General features: G+C 39.8%; 1 protein-coding gene across 1 annotated transcript; it reads left to right on the forward strand.

Moving 5' to 3' along the window:
- Positions 1 to 17,741: 17,741 nt before the first annotated feature.
- On the forward strand, positions 17,742 to 20,321 carry LOC309708128 (uncharacterized protein). Its single transcript, XM_082535908.1, has 4 exons — positions 17,742 to 17,804; positions 18,016 to 18,348; positions 19,342 to 19,457; positions 19,917 to 20,321. The coding sequence occupies exons 1-4, from the start codon at positions 17,753 to 17,755 to the stop codon at positions 20,040 to 20,042; spliced, it is 627 nt and encodes a 208-aa protein (XP_082392034.1). The 5' UTR covers positions 17,742 to 17,752; the 3' UTR covers positions 20,043 to 20,321.
- The last annotated feature ends 258 nt before the right edge of the window (positions 20,322 to 20,579 follow it).

The raw sequence follows: 20,579 nt of genomic DNA on the forward strand, positions 1-20,579 counted from the left end.
CTACACTGCTGTCTGTCACAGCACCAGCACATAGAAACAAACAACCATTCACACCTGTGGTCATTTTAGAATCACCAGTTAACCGAACCTGATGCATATCTTTGAACTCTGGGAAAACACCTATAGGCAGAGGGAAGACGTGCAGTCTTTACACAGAAAAGCCCAGATGGCTGGCTTACTCAAATCCAGGAAATTCTTGCTGTAAGGCCACAGTAAAAGACACCAACTTGTCACTCTTTTTGTCAAAGAAAAAAAAAGTTTATCTTTTTCTAAGCAAACCAAAAGTTTTCCCTGAGGAAAACTCTGAGTCCTACTCTAACATTCATCCGAAGGTGGAACCGTTGTACTGCCAAAAAGCTCTGAAACGAGGAAATGACGGAGGAGCTCAGCAGGAACATTGACAGAGAAAACAAGAAGGAGAGAGGAAGGAGATGACAATAGACCTGTTGTGCATGGAAAAACCACACTTACATTAAATGTGGTTATAAAAATATCTTACCATTATAACATAAAAAGCTCTGGCTGTTTAATTTTCCATTTAACTGAAAGTACTTTTGGGTATTTAGTGAAACAAGTTGTGTCAACCAACTTTTGTGGGGTTTGTAACTAGCACAGCACAAACATCCTTAACAGAGTGGGGCAGAGGCCAGTGAGCTGATACACTACTTTGTAACGTGGTTTTATTTGTTCGGCTGATATTGCTACACTTTTAAGCTAAATCGTTAATGTTCCCAGTGTGTTTGTTCACCAGCATGTGGGCGTGAAATTGGTTTCCTGTATCAAGCTTCTCTGAGCAAACAATCTGCAATACAATAAGTAGCAATAATAACAGCAGAGTTCAACCAACACAAACAGCACTGACAGAAGTGTGTTGCCAACAGATTTTTGGACTTTTGTACACAGCACATGTTCATACAGCCTGCTGTATTCTTTAATACTTTCATAAATACTTTGAGAAGTAGAGCTCTCCGGTGCAGAGGTAACCATGTGTAAGACAAGATCATTAGTTTAAACATTGATTAGTGTCACAGGTAAAACATGTATTATCTGGTTTAAAAAACTCCCATGAGGTCTTTCAGATTTTGCAAAGTCTCACGTCTCTAAATCAGTTTTCTTATGGCAGGTACCTGAAAAACATCCAAACATTCTGACATTCCTACTTCATGTCTTATTGTTGGGACCTGTCTGTGAAAGCTATCTGAAGTGTGATAAGGCCTTGTTTTTCCTGAAGTCACATGACAAAGAAGATTTGACAAGACAAGCAAACATAAGATAAGCTTACCAGTATTTTTAAACAAACATGCATAGCAAGTTCAAAAGCTTGAGATCTAATAGGTCTGACAGACCTTTTATGAACGCTCCAAGCAAAGCCTGAGTATTGCTCAAGTTTCCACGATAAGACGTCTACCATGAAATGTGTCATCATATGTATTTCAGAGTAACTGATGTAACACTTTAAGCGACTAGTGTACTTCTGAAGAAATATACAAGCGTCCTCAACTTAAACTCAGCTGTTTTTTGGTCACTCTGTGGTAGCAGGATCAGTTACTTATTAAAAGATCCACCAGAGAGGGTTGTCTTTTTTTCTCCCTTATACATGAAACAAGTCAAGTTTTGGAAAGGAGCATGAATTTATTATCAGTCAAAGGGTTATCAGGTTGGTAGATGTATTGTGGGGTTATCTGGGGAAAAGGTAGCAAATTTTAAATAGGTGCAATAAATAACCTACAAGCAGTCATCTGGAAACTTAGCACGGCAACTTGACCTGATACGACTTCAGGGAAGTCTATTGTTAAGCTATGACATTGTTTCCTGTTACATCAGCTGTAACTCACTGTAGTGTGTTTGTTATGGTAAAGACTAGAAGAAAATATGAGACCTGTGAGAAAAATATTAAAGCTTTCAACAAAGTTTGTAGGTATTATTTAACCAGACATGACATTACACACTGTTGAATTGTGACCTCTCACAGTTTTACATAGATAAGATCATGTGTGCTCAGAGACAAGCCAAAACATGTTTGTCTGAACAGCATCTCTTAGAGGTAAAATTTCAAAGGCAAGATTTCTTCAGCTTCCTCAAAGTCTCCAGTCTTCAGGCTGATTTCATTTTTGGAGTTTTTGCTTGAGCATAACTGAGAAAAACTGAGCCATGTTAGCTTAGTATAGTTAGCATGCAGCTCCAATATTTCAATTCAAATCAATTTTATTTTATTATTAACGTCAAATTACAATAGTTGCCTCAAGGCGTTTTATATTGTAAGGTAAAGGCAACCAACACTCAGATGACCTCTCTTGTGAGCAAAGCACTTTGGCGACAGTGGGAAGGAAAAACTCCCTTTCAACAGGAAGAAACCTCAACTTTAACAGGCAGAATGAAGCCTGTTAAGCCTGTGTGTGTGTGTGTGTGTGTGTGTGTGTGTGTGTGTGTGTGTGTGTGTGTGTGTGTGTGTGTGTGTGTGATATATAGATATATTGGATCACTAACATGTGAAGTACTACAATTCCAGTTATTCACAGCTCTAATGCAGCTTCCTTAAGATGTTTTGCTGAAGCTCAAGGACAGATCTTGAGTTTACTTTACATCAAAGAAAATCTACACAAGAGCTGGAATCAAAAGCTTTAATAACCTGAGTTTGCTCATTAATGGATAAGCAAGTAACCAAGAATAGAGACTTGGATTGTGGACATGAGGACACGCTGGAGCCCAATACAAATCTTTTTTTGAACATATATGATTTATCTTAAACTCCGCCTTCCATGTTCCAGACTAATTTTCAAAAAGGCACAAGCTTAATTATATTGTCAGAACAAATTAATATTTTGACATGTCTGAAGACTTAATTACGACTAATGCATCCACACGTCCCGAGGTGTAATTGTTTTGTGCTCAAAAAGCGAACATAGTTATTAGACTTATAATGAAAGGCCATTGTCTACTGCATCTGCCCGCTGCTTCACTCCCAGATTCCTGTTTTCATGAACTGAAGCCTCATTTATTTCCCACTAAGCTGTGGAATTCAGAGTTGTTCTGCAAAACTCTCAATATTGTTCAGAATGGAACATTATTACATGTTCATTAATAATGTCCTCATTAATACAGTGTAGCATAGGCAGCACAGTCAGTGCACCTCAGCTGGTCTGATAATACTCTGGTACTATGATTACTGACTGTAGCATAGTCAGTGCAACTACGAAGAAGAGTAATATTGGCATATTAATAAATGTGATAAGATACAAATTTACAAAAACACTTATTTCTACAGGTAGATAAAATAATATGCAGGTTTTTCAGTGATGTTTTATATAGATGTGTTTTTGTGTTTAAAATCTGTTGCTACCAACAATACTTCAACCAGTAATGTTTGTAGCACTGGGATGAGAAAACATTAGCATGAAAACAGCATGAAGAGTAGAATAAACAACATCACAATGATATATGGGAATATGACAGTAAATACTAAATATTAAACATTATTGTGCAGCACATAAGATCAACAGAACACAGTGTGCTTTGAGGTAGGAGCCAAAAAGGGTGTAGTTTGTGGGTGTGATCACCCGTGTGTACACCTGTGAGCATGGACGCGCTTGTTTTTTGTTTTTTAAAAGGTTCCTTCATGTAATGATCTGCTAGAGGGTGTGGGGGGGCCAGAGCCCCGTCCTCCAGGGCATGAAGCAGGTATGGAGGAGATCAAAACTCCAGACATCCAGAGGCCCCCAGAACACAAGAGACCAAGGAAGACCAACAGAGGGGCAGCCGCGCCACTGTCCCAGAAAGAGCTGAGGAGAGTCCCAGATGAGGGCTCACTCAGCAGCCGCGGAGCAGAAGCCAGGGGGAGTTGCAGTGACGCGCCCGTGAGCTCCGCCGGCAGCCAGCCGTGCCTGAGTGACCGAGCCCCAGGCCGAGAGGCCGGGGGCACCCCACCTCCGAAGTGGCCCGAGCAAGCCCCAGGCTCCAGGCCCCGATAAGCGGCCGCCAAGGAGTGAGCCGGTGTGTACCTGGACGCCCACCCCCGGACACAAAGAACCACCAACGCACCGACGTCTGAGGGAGTCCGCCACTGGCAGGGGAAGTGGTGGTAGGGGGAGATAGGCCTCCATACCTTGGAGGGCCTAAGATGTCCCCAGAGAGGTGGCGTCTGATACCCAACCTGACATATAGACACAGACATACAGGCACACACATATACAAACATCCATTCCCACCCTCATGCTCTCATATACACTTACTCCACACTCAACCAACGTGGAGACAGACATAAAGAGACGCTGTACACACGATCACACTCCCCAAGCGTACTCTAAGCCCCGGGTCTAGGTACCCTTGCCCCTGGAGGGGGGGGAACTGCACCCAGACCCAGGTGGTGTTACCCTTTTCCCTGCGGTGGGGAGAAGCAGACCGCCCCGACTCCGCAGCAGCAGGGAGGCCCCACACTCCAGACTGCAGTCGGACGGCCAACTCCTCCTTCTAGCCCCCCCGCTCCAGCAGGTCGCAGAGAACAGGGGTGTGAGAAGACTCCAAACCTCCCTCCACCCGCTCATTGTAGTGTTGATGCATGTGTGTTCTAAGGTGCATTTAAAACCCAGGAGGGCATGGAGCTACCTGCCAGAGAGCAGCAGGTGTGTGTGTGTGTGTGTGTTTACACACACACACACACACACACACACACACACACACACACACACACACACACACACACTTTCCTCATGTTGTGCATTTTATGGTTGGCAAGGTGTCATCTATCTTAATTGCCCCTTGGGGTTAAATAAAGTCTTTTTGACTTTGACTTGACTTTGACTTGACTTTGACTTGATCCAGACATCTCCTTTTTTGCTAACTCTTGCTATCAGAGGTTAATCCTTTTACTTCCTGGTGGTTCGTGCCATCTTGAGTTTGCTTCTAATAGATCAAAAAGTCCCACGGTTATGTCTGCAGGAATGTTCCCAGTCTTTATAATGCAGCATGAAGCAATTGTGCGCCTGACTTCAAGGAAAACCAATCAACCAAACAAACCCCCCCCCCAAAATACTCCCATCAGCCAGGTTAATTTATAACTTACAAAATAAAAATAACAATTACAGTGATTCAGACCTTAGTATCCTTAAAGCTGATTATATGCATGGTGGATTATCCACTAGTGATTCTGAAGACATGCTCAGCAGCACAGGTACAGTTGGTGGCCCATCCAATTCACTTTTTACAGCAGTGTAAATGAAGTAGCCAGGATGCCCTCACCAGTGGAGTACCCACTTCACCATGTAATTGAAGAAACAAGTATCCAGGGGATATTTATGTTTCATCAGCATTATCATTAATGTTTAGGGGAAAAAAGTTTATTTCTTTTTCCAAGTGGACAAATGCCAAAAATGCTTTTCGTGGGGGAAACTCTCTGTGCTTTCCCTCATTACTGTTTCAACACTCCTCCGGAAGCAGCACTCTGGTACTTATGAAAGATGGTGAAAGGAGGAAATGAGGCAGGAGGTTATTACGTTAACAGACACAGAAAATGAGAAGTAGAGCAGTTAGAAGTAGAAATCAAGTAGAAATCACAGTTCCATTAAACACAGTATTATCATTATAACCAAACAAAACATTAAAATACCAGGCTGCTTAATTTTCCATATAAATATATGATATAATAAAACTTTTAGTTAAGTTGTGTTGTGATGGTTACTTTCCATTTTCAGTGAGGTACAGTGCTCTCTATTTCAAACTAGTATGTGTATATGTGTGACAATATCACATATGCATAAAATAGTGGCTCACATAGCTGACATAGCTCACAAATTGCAGGTCATTGACTATAAGTATAAATAAAATTGCCACATAAACACTGGTGCATTATCACACACAAGCAGCACTTTACATTCTCTTGTGTTTTAATGGAACTTTTAGTGTGTTGAAAGATGCTTTGTCCTTATAAGACACTAAAACATCCCGCACCCTAAAACCACAAAAAATGTTTTCATTGTAAAGTGTTGTTGTAGCTCAGATGCAGGCAGAGAGGTGGGGCAAGGTGCAGTGCCAGCTGGAGCGGCACAATTCCTCATCTTCTCATGACCTACAGCCTTTCATGTGGTAGCAGGCTGGGCCCTTTCATAGATCGGCGACATCACTGGCAGGCTCCACACATAGCCAAAGAAGGAACCAATCTGAGCTGTTGTTTAGAGCTCACTTGTAAATGTCAGGCTCAGCTGCGTTTATTTGTGTAAAGTGTCTGTATGCACAGTGACAACATAATTACGATTATTTATCTTCTCTGAATTATTTAACTCTATACTTAGGATGACCTGTGGAAAGCAGGATGTTGGCTAAACTTGTCTCTATATAATTAATTCTTTTGATGGGTATGGGTTTGATGGCTTAATAGGTATTGAGAAGGAAGATCAGTATTGACATATCTGTATTCCCTCCACTCTCACAGAGATTTCTAGATTTCTTCACATGGAAAAACAGTGGAAACTTAAACTGTCACACAAAGTTTTGCAATCATTGTTGTTGCACAAATGATCTCATCAAGTTGAGACTTGAGTCTATCACCGCTGCCCCAACAAGTTTATTTTTTCTTTCAAGTGTGTGTTTACAACAGCAGGTATTGCATCATTACTGGGTATTTAGGATTCTCATAATGCATCACAGGGACACAGGCATTCTTCTACCTATGGATTATCATAAACTGACAACCAGGCAGATTACTCGCAGCAATGCACAACAGTATGTGAAAATTTCAGTTGTTTGCTGAGTGTATGTAAACAGAGAAATGAACCATTTGTGTTTCTGAAATCTGAGCAAAACAGTAAACTTTTCACCCCGCAAATTGGCCGCTCTCCCCAAGTTTTTCAGTCTGCAATCTCTTACAAACACATATGCAATAAACGTTGTTGATCGCATGTTGTTTCATGACAGCAAGAAGATAGAGATGAGGGAAGATGCCTGTGGCTATTCTCATTGTCCCACAAATATGGCTTAGTTCCATTAATCTTCAGAGTAAACAATGAGAGCATTAAAAGGCAGTTACTTTTTTATTAATATCAGTTTCACCTTCTTCTGCCTTGGCACGCCAACTGAACAGGTGTGTCAACAATTGGAGGGATAGATCTACAAGATTGCAGTTGTTGCAAAAGTTTCTTTTACATCTAGATTTGTTTTTGCTCATAAATTAAGCTGGAGGATGTACAATGATGGCACTTTTTAAAATTGTATTGTACTCATTTTTCTTTTTTTGTTTTTGCTTTAAATTGGTTGACACATCTGAGTCATTTCATTTTAGCTTTACAAGCTAAAGGTTTCATTATCTAAACAAGTAAATGATGAAATTCAGTGATTTTATCTCACAGAATGTAAACATCATCTGTGCACCTCAAATATGCAGGAAGCGCTGCTTGCGGCCGCCGATCTGATTGCATATACAGACTGAGAGATGCAAAATTTATGATGTCGCTGCTGCAGACAGGATGCCACTGTGTTTATTCCAGTTCAGGGAAGTCCATTTATTTATTTTGATTTTCCCTAAGTATGCTGGTAGTAAAAACAGTTAATAAATGGTACTACATTGTTACTACAGATGTCTATGATGGGTTTCTAATCAGATATTTTGTGTCTTGTATTACAGAAAGCTCTATAATTGTCAAAGAGCCTGGTGAGAGCATCGCTTTAAGGTGCTCCTGAAGCAAAGCAATGATGAATATGTTGACTTACATCTGTAGCAGAAGAGTAAAGCAAGAGTCATTGCTATGAAGAATTTCCCAGAAAAAATCATACTAAGTTAGCTTAGCAGTATAAATGAATATTATTGGTTTCCTGCTGTTTTGCCCCTCTTTAATCAAACACCTCATTACATGAGACAAAATGTCAAACATGAACATGTTTAAGCACTAAACAGTGAGTAAATGAATCTGCTAATAGTGTCAAATCTTTCTTGTTATCAATGGCTCGCTGTATTTGTACTTCAGTGAATTCATTATGTGGTATTTGAATGTTGAAGCACAATGACTGCATGCTTGGTTTTGAAAAAGTCTTTAATATAGTGAGTTTTATGACGTCCACACTCCATCAAAAATTATTTATGAAATTACTTATCTATACTTTAGGTATTACTGATAACATCTGCGTTAACTTGGAGGAAGCTCATGCTCCATAAACGTCTCTCGTTGCTCCTTTATTTGCAAGGGGCGTACACAGACTTTTATACTGGATGCCATTAGAGATACAACCCTCACAGAAGAGTGTGCCTTCTACTGGTGTTGAACTGGGAGTCTTTTGTGTGTTACACAAATGTGTTAAAGACTGACAAATAAAATGTTAAACTTAAAGTTATGAAACTAGTTGGAATATGAAAATCAAATGAATGCATGAACACTTGTGCAGAGCACACTATCATATTGGAAGTGTACAAACTGAGCAGAAAATCTGTTTATTACAATAACACACAATGGGGCGGATGGGTGGTTTTATATGTCTGAGCATTTTCATCTGTCATGGATAGCAGAAGGTCCACAGTGAAAAAAATCACAGAATCCAAGAATACACAGTAGCTACAGGAAAGGAGGAATTCAGGGAAAGCTGAGGTTTTACAAGAAGTGAATGAGGAAGACAGGAAGTCAAACAAAAGAGATAGATCAGAAAGACAAAACACACACAGGCAAAACACAAGGACATCAAAAAGAACCCAAACATCAGGAACCAGATAAAAGCCCTGAGTGGAAACAATCACTCAGATATTCACAAGAATGCAAAAACACATACAATCAAACTCACGAGCTATATCATTACAGATCTGACACAGTTCAAGTATGAATAAATGTGTTAATTAGATATTGAAAAAAAAATACCAAAAAGAAATCACAAGAAGAAATTCATGGTGATGACTGGTTTTGTGACCCTATTAAAAAAGCAATGAATGATTTTAACAGTGGTAAACATTAGTGTTTGTAATGAGATGCACACAAAATCAAATAAAAGACAAACTGTTTTTTTTTTACTGAAATGTTTAACAAGTGCCTCTCTTTTTTCTTTATTCTTTTTACTGACTTCATGACTTTAGTTTAAAGCACTTTTCTAACTGCTAGAAACTATAAAAGGTAAAAATGTTTTTCAATTTTTGAATTCAATTTTATTTATACAAATCACAGCAACAGTCGTCTCAAGGCACATTATACTGTAAGGTAGACCCTACAATAATACATATCACAGTTTAACCTTACTTTCAAATGTTCTTCTTTACAAAACTCCTTTTCCAGTAAAAGGCGGGAGGTGTATGTGAGGTATATGCTACACCACTGTCATTAGAAAAACTTCCACACAATAATAAGAAAAACAAACACTGCGGTGCCCTCCCATGGTTTAGCCTCAAAACACAATGAGTTCATATGGGAGTGCTGTGAGTTGACATAGTTCACCTGTAAGGTCATAAAAGCTGGCCCAGGTACTTACACTTACTTTCCAACAGCTGATCTCTAACCTGTTTTTTTAAGCTTACACCCACCAAACCTGTTACAGCGGCATCCAAATTCACTGATTTCAACACTAGTTTTTAGCTTTTAATTTATTGTTTATTTTATGCTGTCGATCTGTTGTAAGTTAATGCCAGACTGTTACATTTGTATCAATATATAAAATGTATTAATATCAATAAGGTTTTATTACTTAAAATAAAACCTTTACTGGTCAGAAAAAAAATATGGATTTACTTACCTGGATGATTGAGCATGCATCAAGACTTAATTATGGAGTATTTACACTTTAATAGGGTGAGGCGTAAATGTGGGTCTTTAGAGTGATTCTAAATGAAAGAGGTTGCTGTAAATGTCAGTAATGTCAAATTCATCAGAAATTGTTGTGTAGTATCTGATATTGCTTGGACTTGTAGTTCAGGGAGTGAACAAAAGTTGTTGTTTTTTTCAGATGAAGTAGATTCTGTTCATCTGGACGTTGCGTTTTCACAGGGGGAAGAGTTTCGTCACTCATGGCAACTTCCTCAGTCTGGTTTCCAGTTTAGGTTTCTACTGAAACTAGCACCACTGACAAACAATGGGTCACTGCCAGTCTTCTGTTACAGAAGAGTTGAAACTGAAATGTTTTATCTTTTCTATTCAAACCGTCTGGCCGACTCTTTGTAAAATTAACAAATACAGCTGGTGTCCAGAAACGTCGCTCCAGTATTTTTAGTACAAACGTATTGTAGAATAAAGCATTGTTCTCCATATAGATTACAAACACTAAACTTGTGTGATGTTTCCTGTGTGGTCATCAGTGTTGTTTTGGCGACTGATCATCAAAACCTTTAGAAGCTGTGGTATAAACTTGAGTAAACATTTAGCTCCAGCATTACCAGTATTGCTCATAGGTCTGTTCGTGCATCATGATAACATCAGACATCAGGACGTGTGAAAACAACAAGAAGATGATGGGTGTGTGTACTATTTTGTATAACTTATCTATATAATGGCATAATAGTTTTGTAGCGGTGTTTTTAAAATTATTGTTCTGCACTGCAAGTCTTACAGTCATGTCAACAATTTTTAAATATTTTGCTAATGTATCTGTAAAATTGTAAAACTGAGGAATAATATAGAGATTTTAATACAATTTTAATAGTGCCCCAGAATGAAGAAAGTATGACTAAACAGGGCTTCAATCTGTGTTTTGTTTTTTTCTCCTGCACAGTGAAAGCTAGAGAAGTGGCTCCTGGCAGTTTTAGGTTTAACCAGAAGAGAGCAGGATTTGACAGCATTTCTACTGCAACACAATTTGTATGCATTGAGAAACAAACAAGACAAACCTTACGGCAGGATCACTAAAATAGTTTATAAATAGCTGGGTCTGACTGCACGCAAATTTTTTTTCCCAATCTGGAAAATGTTCAGGTGTGTGTATGTTTGCCTGTGGTGAATTCAGTTGACTGGACATGATAGAAAAGGTATATTTGGAAGAAAATGATTAAGACACGAAGAGATATATGAAAATAGTGCTGTAGAGCTTTCCCACATAGCAAAATTGGTATGGCCCGGATCTGGCCCACATACCGCAAAGAATGACGACCCTTTTGTGACCCACACATGGGCCAGAACAAGGCCAGTTGCAGACACACAGGTGGTGCTGTGCTGGTGTGGATTACCTCTGGCAAAACTGATCTGGGCCACCATTCTTTGTGGTATGAGGGCCATGTGTAAGATTTGTGCAGCCATGGGCCAGTTGCAGATTGCTCAAAGTGCTCTATACAACATGCTACATTCACCCAATCACACACTTTCTCTAAATCGAGTGCTTCCTAACTTCATACTCTTGACATGCAGACTAGAGGTTGGCTACCATAGCAGTGTAGTATTGCAACATGGCATTTGTGTCTTCTAACTAAAATAGACACCGGCCAGTCAGAAAATGCCAGCTTGATGCCAGATCCGGGCGGGACCTGTTTTCTATGAGCCTGGGCCACATAAACCAAACCACAATCGAGCCAGATATGGCATCCCATCATATAGACAGTGCCATCTATGCCAGGCCTGCCCCATATCTGGATGGCATACGTCTTAAAATGCCAGAAGGCAGCCAGCAGTGCCAGCTTGATACCAGATCCAGGCCAGACCTGCTTGCTATGTTGGTTGCTATTGTTGTGGAGTTAAAGACTAAAAACCCAAACAAACAAACTTTACTAAACCTTAAAACCCCACACTAAAAAAACAGGCCATGTTGGATTTACTTCATTCAATAGTGGACATTGGTTGCACATAATTATTTTGCTTTGGCAGAAACTTAAACAACTGAGTTAAATCAACACAACTTTTTTATATTCAATAAACCTGTGCATTTTGTGTTGATAAAACGCGATTGAAACATGTTTAGATGAAGTAAGGTGAGCTTTTGGAATATTTTAATCCTTCGCAATTTTGTCATTTTATTTCAACACTATTCAATAACTTTTACCCCAATACTACTTGGTCACTTAAATGCTAAAGTCTAGAGTCTGGTTAACATAAGAACTGAATGATGACTACCATCCTCCTTTCTCTATCCGGATTGCAGGGGGGCTGGTGTATAAACCTGAAGTGATGGGGTAAGAGGCAGGGTACACCCTGGACAGCTCACCAGTCTATCACATAGAGACAAACAATCATTTGCACTTACATTCACAGATAATTTAGAATCACAAATTAACTTAACTCTAACACCTGAATGACTTTTAACTGTAACAGGAAACCAGAGAGAACACACTGCAAACTAGCCAGATTGTGCATGTGAACCCAGGACCTTCTTGCTGTGAGGCAACAGCACTAACCACCATGCAATAGCGACCAATAGCGATAGCATACATGTGGTGTGTGTGTAGCTGTCCGCCTTATAACTTCAGTGATTTTCCTGCAGTTTGAAATCTTGTGCGATCTTGTGAATTTCACGATTCCAGCAACTAAGCACTCTTACTAGATTGTATCATGTCATCTCAACAAGAACAAATTAAGTTGTTGAATTCCATACAGATCCTACATGATTTAATTATGTTCAAGATAGAAACATGAAATTTTTGTGTTCAAATTACAAGGTAGACTTTTTAAATGTAGCAACCACTCAATTTACTTTTTTCGGTATACCGAAAAAAGTAGAGGTGGCTGTGTGGTGGATTTTTGTATGATATGTATAACTATGTAACTATATACACTATATATCTATGTGCACTGAACATATATATGTTAACTTTCACGTAGAGTCTTAAGCACAAGACATTTTGCTTCACCGAGGTTTATTAAGGTGGTACAGTAACAGGGCAGTTAATGTAAGGGGAGAGTTCTCCTGAATAATTTACTCTCCGGTAACTAACCTTCCCCAATACACACTCAACGTCTATCATGCAGCACAACCAAAACAGTAACATTGTAACAGAGATCCTGAACGCATCACGATAAAATATCATACGATATAATCACACACACACACACACACACACACACACACACACACACACACACACACACACACACACACACACACACACATACTTTGAACTACACTGAAGTCTAACCTATGTCGTTATAAGATTATATATTATAAGATTGTGCCACTTGCTGTGTAAGATTTAATAATTAGGATTAATGTGCGATGTTTGACTGTGTCATGACCTATTGTGATAAGCAAGAGCAAGGTCAGAGTCCTGACTGGCCTCTGGCCAAGACCTTGGCCGCTACCTGACACCTGCAGCTGTGTTTGGCTGGAGGACACGTGGGAAAGTTACCCAGCAGCAGGGGGCGGGGATACTGGTCCCTGGACAGTGGTGATTGGACAGACAGCGTCACGGAAGCTAAAGAGCAGACGAAGTATTGTGTGTGCAATGAACAGGGCAGAGCAGAAATAAACACAACACTGCTTGATAAGATTGTTAAGTTTTGCTGTGTTTTGGTGAATATGTGCCCCAGTGTGGTTGTCAAACCAGGGCCAAATGAAACTTGCTCTTGTTGAGTATTCATAAAGCTGTTGTGTTGCATGTGTAGTTCATTGTAAATAATTGTACTTTGTGTGAAGTAGTTTCAATAAAACAGAAAAGAATAGTATATTTATTTGTTTGTTTTTCATTCTTGATCTGTTCACATGTACTTAGCAAGTACATAAAAATGAAATGCAAACTATTTACATGGCAACACACAGCTGGCATCAATCTTGAACCAAAAAATGAAACATTACAGGTTATTTGGAGCAGCACGTTGTTTGGAGAAGTATTTCCAAACAAGTTCAGGAAGGCACACTTTAAGAAAGAAGTCTTGTGCTTGCTTTAAATGCGGTTCCCAGAAATCCGAAGATGCGTATCACAGCAAGGTCTCTCTGTGTCCACACAACGAGGTCACAGTGGTTGCCGCCGGTAACAAAGATTTGTGTTTGTACCTGACAGTAGTATGGGTGCACCCGCTTCAACTGAAGACCATTAGCAGCTACCTCCAAGCAAAAGTCTTTGTCCTGTGCAGCCAATGCCTCCTTAATGCTGTCCGTTCATTGTTTAAAAGGACACTTTATCTCCAGACACCCCTTACCACAACAGTCACATATTGTGAGTCCGTCTGGAGATGCTCCGACTTCCGGAAAATTGGTGTTCACACAGAAACCACATAACCGAACCTGCAGATTGCGGTGATGCGATGCCATTATCTCGTTGTAGGCCTTTCTTGCGTCCTCTTCATGCTCGACACCCCACCTTGTTTGCACAGTAGAAAAGGTCCTTTCTGGGTAACACACACAATTCACAACACTATGGGCTGGAGTGTCCAAACTTGTAGCAAAACAGCATGCATAGCCGAAGCTGTGATTCTCCCTGCACGCCAGCGAAACCATGCAGGGGTCATGTGCTGCGATCTAGTCTGTGCTTCAATTTCTTCAATGTGGGTGACTGTGTAGTGTAGTTGGTGTAATAGTTTTCTATTCCACACAAACTCACTGCTTTGCTGTGGTCCTGCAGTGTATCCAGTAATGCTGAAAAATCCTCCAGCGTTGCAATAGGAATCTGCCTTTTTTGCGATCGCCTCCTTTTGCCTCTCGATGCAGAGGGTGTGTTTATGATTTCATCAAGACCAAGTTTTTGGGCAGCTGCTGAGGAGAAGTCAATGTTATGTGCAACCTCCGGCTGTATCTTGGTCATATTTCCGGGCAATACCCAATATGCAGGCTCGTCTGTTACAGTTCTGGTGCCTCTGATACGCACTGTAGACTCGACTTTAAACAAAAGAGCAGCGACATGGGTGCAGGTCTCTGCAACTCCGGCCATGCATGTGCAGTGAGCAGCCTCAACCCTCCCATTGGTGCTCACAATGACCCATGGCTGTAATGCAGTTTCATTCAGTCGTTGTGAGTGCAGTACCTGAAACACACAAAAGCCACTTTTAATAAAAGGTCTGTAATTAACCAAGGCTAATATAGATGGGTTGGCTGTACGTGCAAATCAAAAACTGTAACAAGGAAGTTGTTTAGAAAGTTATCAAGTTCAAACCGACTTACCTTTGTCTTAACGACAACATTTTTAAGCGTGGAGGCTTAAAGATGGACAAATCTTGCACCCGGCCTTTTGTGAATTGGATGTGGGCCTCCAGGGATTTATAATTCTTAAACTGGTTCGCTGTGTATGCGCTGACTCCACAGACAAGGTATGCGAAGATATCGGGATAGGACAACGGCGGTAGGTCGTCTGGGTTTCCACTCCACTTCCTTATTTCATACGGGTCCACATTACCGGTGCACGCAATTTTTTCAAAGCACCGCTTCTTGACGTCTTGGCGCAATCGGTCGCGATACAGCCCTTTGTCTTTTGCGCTGATTTTGAGCATGGTTCTGGCAGTCCCGATTTCAACACTCCAACACTGTGCGCTTGTTTTGCTTTCTGGCCTACTGACATGGCACCGCAATCCCACAAGGCACTGCGGCGTGACGTTGGGTTTGACAACCACACTGGGGCACATAGTCACCAAAACACAGCAAACCTTAATAATCTTATCAAGCAGTGTTGTGTTTATTTCTGCTCTGCCCTGTTCATTGCACACACAATAATTCGTCTGCCCTATAGCTTCCGTGACGCTGTCTGTCCGATCACCACTGTCCACATTTGCAGCTGGTACCTCAACCTCCATTTGTCCAACACAACTGCTGTCCACTGCCTCCATGACATTGTGATTTTTATTGTTGGCCTTCTGTCAGATCTTCATCGATCACTTCTGCACGGGGCACACCTTCAGACTCTGCAGCTGCATAACGAAAGCCTGTAAGATAAAATTAGTGCATACACATGAGGTAAATGTACACCAATATTCCAATGACAGGTGTGTGATTCATCTGGAAGTTATGTGCGGATTAGTGTACAGTGATAGCAATTTAGTATGTTTTTAGAGGCCCATGTGCAGTGTTGGTGCCCAGTCTGGATTTGTTACATCCATTTCATATGCTGCTTTGCCTGCAATAATGCCAAATCATAAGCTACTCAGTCGACATGTCGACATGACGTGGTTCTGCAGCATCACAAATTAGCATGTTTTATCTCATTATCTATGACTTCAGCGCATTGCAAATAACACTAAAAGCCTTTTAATAGTGATATGAATTAATTTAGAACTCACCAGAAAGAAAATGCCGTGAGCAAACCAACAAAAAGGTGTGGATTGCAGAGAGCTCGATATCTGCTTGTCTCACCGCTGCAATCCAAGCCTGATGTCTTTGTTTAGTAATATCGGATACATGGGATCCCTCACGTTGCCTCCAGGATGGAAAACGATGAAAAGAGAGCCCATTATCCAGCTTCTTGCCTTCACGATCGTGTGATCTAACGTTGCAACCGACAACAAAACACGTACGAACCATAGCTGAAGCTGTATCCTGTGTCTGGCCTACTGTCATGGCGGAGGGAGGCGTGGCCCACCTCCCGTGACATCACACCCAAAGCCCTATAAGTGGACCAGAGGACACCCCCAGCACTTTTTCCCCCTCTGCTGTTTCTCTCTGTCCGTCTCTGTGTTGCTCTACTGTCTGTGCTTAAGGCTGTACACCCCGGGGTTTTGCTTTGCTTGCTTTCTGCTAAGTAATTCTATTGCTAAATGTCTGTATGTATTTTTCCTGCTGTTCATATGATTCAGTGTATTAAACTCTGTTCCAAGAATTCTACTCTTTTCCAGGGCATCTTTTTGAGTGTCTTGACTTTAATTGCGACCACAGCTGCTCAACTGAGATGGATGCCTTCCTCAAACCACAATCCAAAGCGCGCAAGACTGAAATCCTCATTTAACATTGCTATATTATTGACTTACTTCACTCGAACATGATATGGAAAATTTAATCTACCCTCTCTGCATATCATGTAATTTCTACACTATATAGTTACACTTAACTTTAAAGCATGAGGCAATTGTGTTAAATATGCTTACATAAATCCAAGAGATGGCCAATCCCTTTTTTCAGTGCAGATCAGAGGCCCAGGACCATGACGAGTATCTTTTTATTCATTGAAACCTTTTTTTTGCACATCCAGTCAGATTTCCATGTGTCCATGAGTCATATCACTTTAAACAGTTGTTTAGAATTGGTGTTTAAAGAGGTGGAAGTATTATTACTTAAGCAATGTGTTTCAGTCTGTTGCCTTCGTCAGGCACATGTTTTAGTTATACTCTATAATCTATATAACGTAATGTGACTGAATGCAATTATTTTTTTGGAAGAAACATTTTTCAAAGCAGGTATGTTCATTTGTCTTTGTTGGTAAAGTGCAGGAGTTGATACTTTCTTTATTGGATTTCCACCGTCAGAACAACTTGAACTGTACACGAGACATTCAATAGTCACAGGAATTTACCTTTTTTTATTTATTGCAGTGATTTTCACTTATTCATGTGTTAAGTTCCATGAAGTATAACCAAGCTAAATTTTCTTTGTGCATAGTAATAATGCCAATTAAAACTACTGCTAAAGATCTGACCGGTGGGGCTCTTTTTGATGTCTGAAACGTGTGGGTCATTTCATTTAAAGAAGTTATTCACACTTCCGTACAATCTTTTTTTTCTCATGTATACATTTTTATTTTTGTATTAGTCTTTAAAAGCTAGAGCTAATGTCACTGTCCAAGTCAGTATTATCATTGTATCAGTATCATCATAATAGTAAAGAGTTTCTTTTGTCACAGGATGTCGCACATCGTCACTCCACATCAAACAGGCAGGAAACCATTGGTGTGTGACCTCTTTTTGTGTCTAAACAGAGTATGAGAAAAAAAAAGTCAGTTTACGCTGTCACTTCTGCAAAGATGACACGACTCTACTGGGCCATGTTATTGATCGGGTTTTGTTCCAGTTCAGGTACGTCCACATCATTTTCTTAAAATATTTTATTGTTTTAATGCAGCTGAAATCTGCTTGCAACAATATTTACATAACTAATTTAGAAGGATAGCTTCAATGAGTGATTTACGTCACGTTGATGTTTGCTGTGCGTCTCTAGTGCAGATGTCTCTGTTTTATTCTGTATTTGTCCATCATCTAATCAAACATGTTGCCTCTTCTATAACAGAGAGCACTATAATCATCAGAGAGCCTGGTGAGAGCATCACTTTGAAGTGCTCATCAGAAGGATGCCCCCAAAACAATGATGGATATGCTGGGATGTATCTGTATCATAACTTTATTGAACAGAAAGAGGTGTATTTCTATGGTAACTATGCCAACAGCAAAATCATGGAGCGACCACGATACGAAGGCAGGATTGAGTCAAACGGCGCTCCCATGAACCACAACATCACCATCAGCAACTTGACCGTGGATGATTCTGGTGTCTACACTTGTGTCTACAAAGAATCCGCTGACAAAGGTGTCAACTGCAATGTCTACACAGTTTTCGTGAGAGGTGAGTTTCTTTTCTTCCTTGTTAAAAATTCTGCGACCTTGTTCTGCAGCTCACAAGCCTGTAGAATCAGCCAAGGACAGTGGACTGCATGCAGTATTTAGAGAGTCAAGATCTGACCCTTACTTTTTGGCCCCAAATCTGCTTCTATCTTGATGAATATGTTATAAATTACAGAAATATATGAGAACAGAATGAGGTGTATTTTTATAGCAATCATATCAGTGGCAAGATATGAAGGCAAGATTGAGACTGAAGGAACCTCTATGAACCATAGCGTCACAATAACCAGTCTGACTGTGGATCATTCTGGTGTCTTCACTTGTGTCTACAAAAAATCATTTGACCATAGAGTCGTGCAGCGTCTACACCGTTTTCATACGTGTGTTTTCTTCTTGTTAAAAACGCCACAATCTTGTCCAGTGACTCACAAAAGAGTTGGCCAAGTGCAGTGCAGTGCATACCCTGTACCTGTTACATATTTAATAGATAACCCTTACCTTTTGACTTTTTGAGAAAATGCAGAAACATGTATGAAAAAGCAACAATTTAATTAATCTACTTGTTTTTGTTTTTTTACCTATACAGTCATGATGTTACAGCTAAATGGGTCTTTTGGTTTTTGGCAGAGGTAGCACTATATATAAACACTGTTTATTAAAAAGCCTAATCACTATATTAACACAACAGTGGCTAGATTTAGCTCTTTGACTTATGTAAAATACAGTTGTTTGCTTTTAATATAGTTAATTTTCTACAAAATTTTAAATGAACTGAAACATCATACACAAGTACATTTACATCTCTTCTTGTCTATGTGATACATACAAGGGAGTTTTAGTTTATATGCTCTCTCCTTTAGGTTTATCAGGAATTGCAAATTTACTTTTAGTGAGTGGTCTGCAAGCTAAAGAAATTCCACGAATGTAATAATTATAGCAAATCTTTTGTGCAGCTGCAAGACAACAACACATTTGTTTTCCTTTATTCTCACAGAAGTGGCACCATGCCTGGGACAAGATGACCTTCCCACCTCGGTGTTAGTTGTCATTACCTGCACGTACCTTAGCGTGCTGTTAATCATAATCTTTATCCTACTGATAGTCCACAGGGTGAGTTGACTTGATTACATAGCTGTCCTATATTGTATTTTAAAAAACAAGAACATGCCCTTATATGGGGACAGTGAGTTTATTTTTACTGCATCAGAAAAGAGTTTAAGGTGCAAAAAAGTCACAAAAGTAATGTCCCCATGAGAGAACACAGAGTCTCAAGGAGTTAAAATGTTTTTACAGTATGCAAGATAATCTATTCCAGTTCTGCAAGCTATGACACACTGCCTTTCTGTCTGTAGAGTTTCACAACACTTTGATGTAACTGCTGTGACCGTGATAGATGTTGTTGTGCTGAGAGACTGATAACATCTAAAACCACCACTTTATATATACTCCTTGTTCTGTTGCTTCTTGGAAGACTATAAACTATTCACACTTTGGCACAGGTTATATAACAGATGAATTATTAATAACATTATGACTTACTTTCCCCTTTGACATACATACTACCGACAGGTGAAACAAAGGAAGAGCTGCAGAAGATTATCCAGGAGTTCGCAGCAAGAACCAGATGATTATGTGTATGAAGTTATGACCAAGAACAGCCTCTACACTTTGGCAACTTCACCGCAGCAATCTTAAAGTCCTTATGAGTTTTCTTAGAATTACAGTATAATTATTGTGGTTAACAATAGAATTTAGGAATCTGATTGTGTCTTATTGATTTTGTTAATAATGGTTAATGGTTTGCCTGGACTCATGGACCATATCAATCATGCTCCATAAAGTCTCATTAAAAATTAAAGTTTAAAAGTTATTAAACTCTCAGAAATGAATGAAAGCCATGCAGGAGGCACAGTGACTGTCCCACAGGAAGTATGCAAACTGATCACCAAAGCTATTTATTACTTTATCTATAGAATTTATATTACTGTGGAGCACAACATTTGCACAATAAAGCTTACTGATTTGTTCAATTCCAACATGAATGCAATTGGTGAGTGTTTCTGGCTTCTTTACTGCAATATAGGGCAAACATTTTTGAGGTTTGTGGGGGAGGGATGGATGAGATGTGAGCAGAAACCAACTAAGAAGACGGGCAGGAGCAGATGGGTAAATGGTTTACATGACTAACTGCAGATTTTGCACGATATATTATTACAGACAATTATTTTTTTT

This window comes from Aulonocara stuartgranti (genome assembly GCF_965226115.1).
Source record: "Aulonocara stuartgranti genome assembly, chromosome: 6".
NCBI lineage: Eukaryota > Metazoa > Chordata > Actinopteri > Cichliformes > Cichlidae > Aulonocara > Aulonocara stuartgranti.

Excerpts from the sequence above, each read along its gene's own strand:
- LOC309708128 (XM_082535908.1), top strand. The coding sequence starts at position 17,753 with ATGACACGACTCTACTGGGCCATGTTATTGATCGGGTTTTGTTCCAGT. Across the intron at positions 17,805-18,015 it reads CGGGTTTTGTTCCAGTTCAG|AGAGCACTATAATCATCAGA; the intron begins GTACGTCCACAT and ends CTTCTATAACAG. Across the intron at positions 18,349-19,341 it reads CTACACAGTTTTCGTGAGAG|AAGTGGCACCATGCCTGGGA; the intron begins GTGAGTTTCTTT and ends TTATTCTCACAG.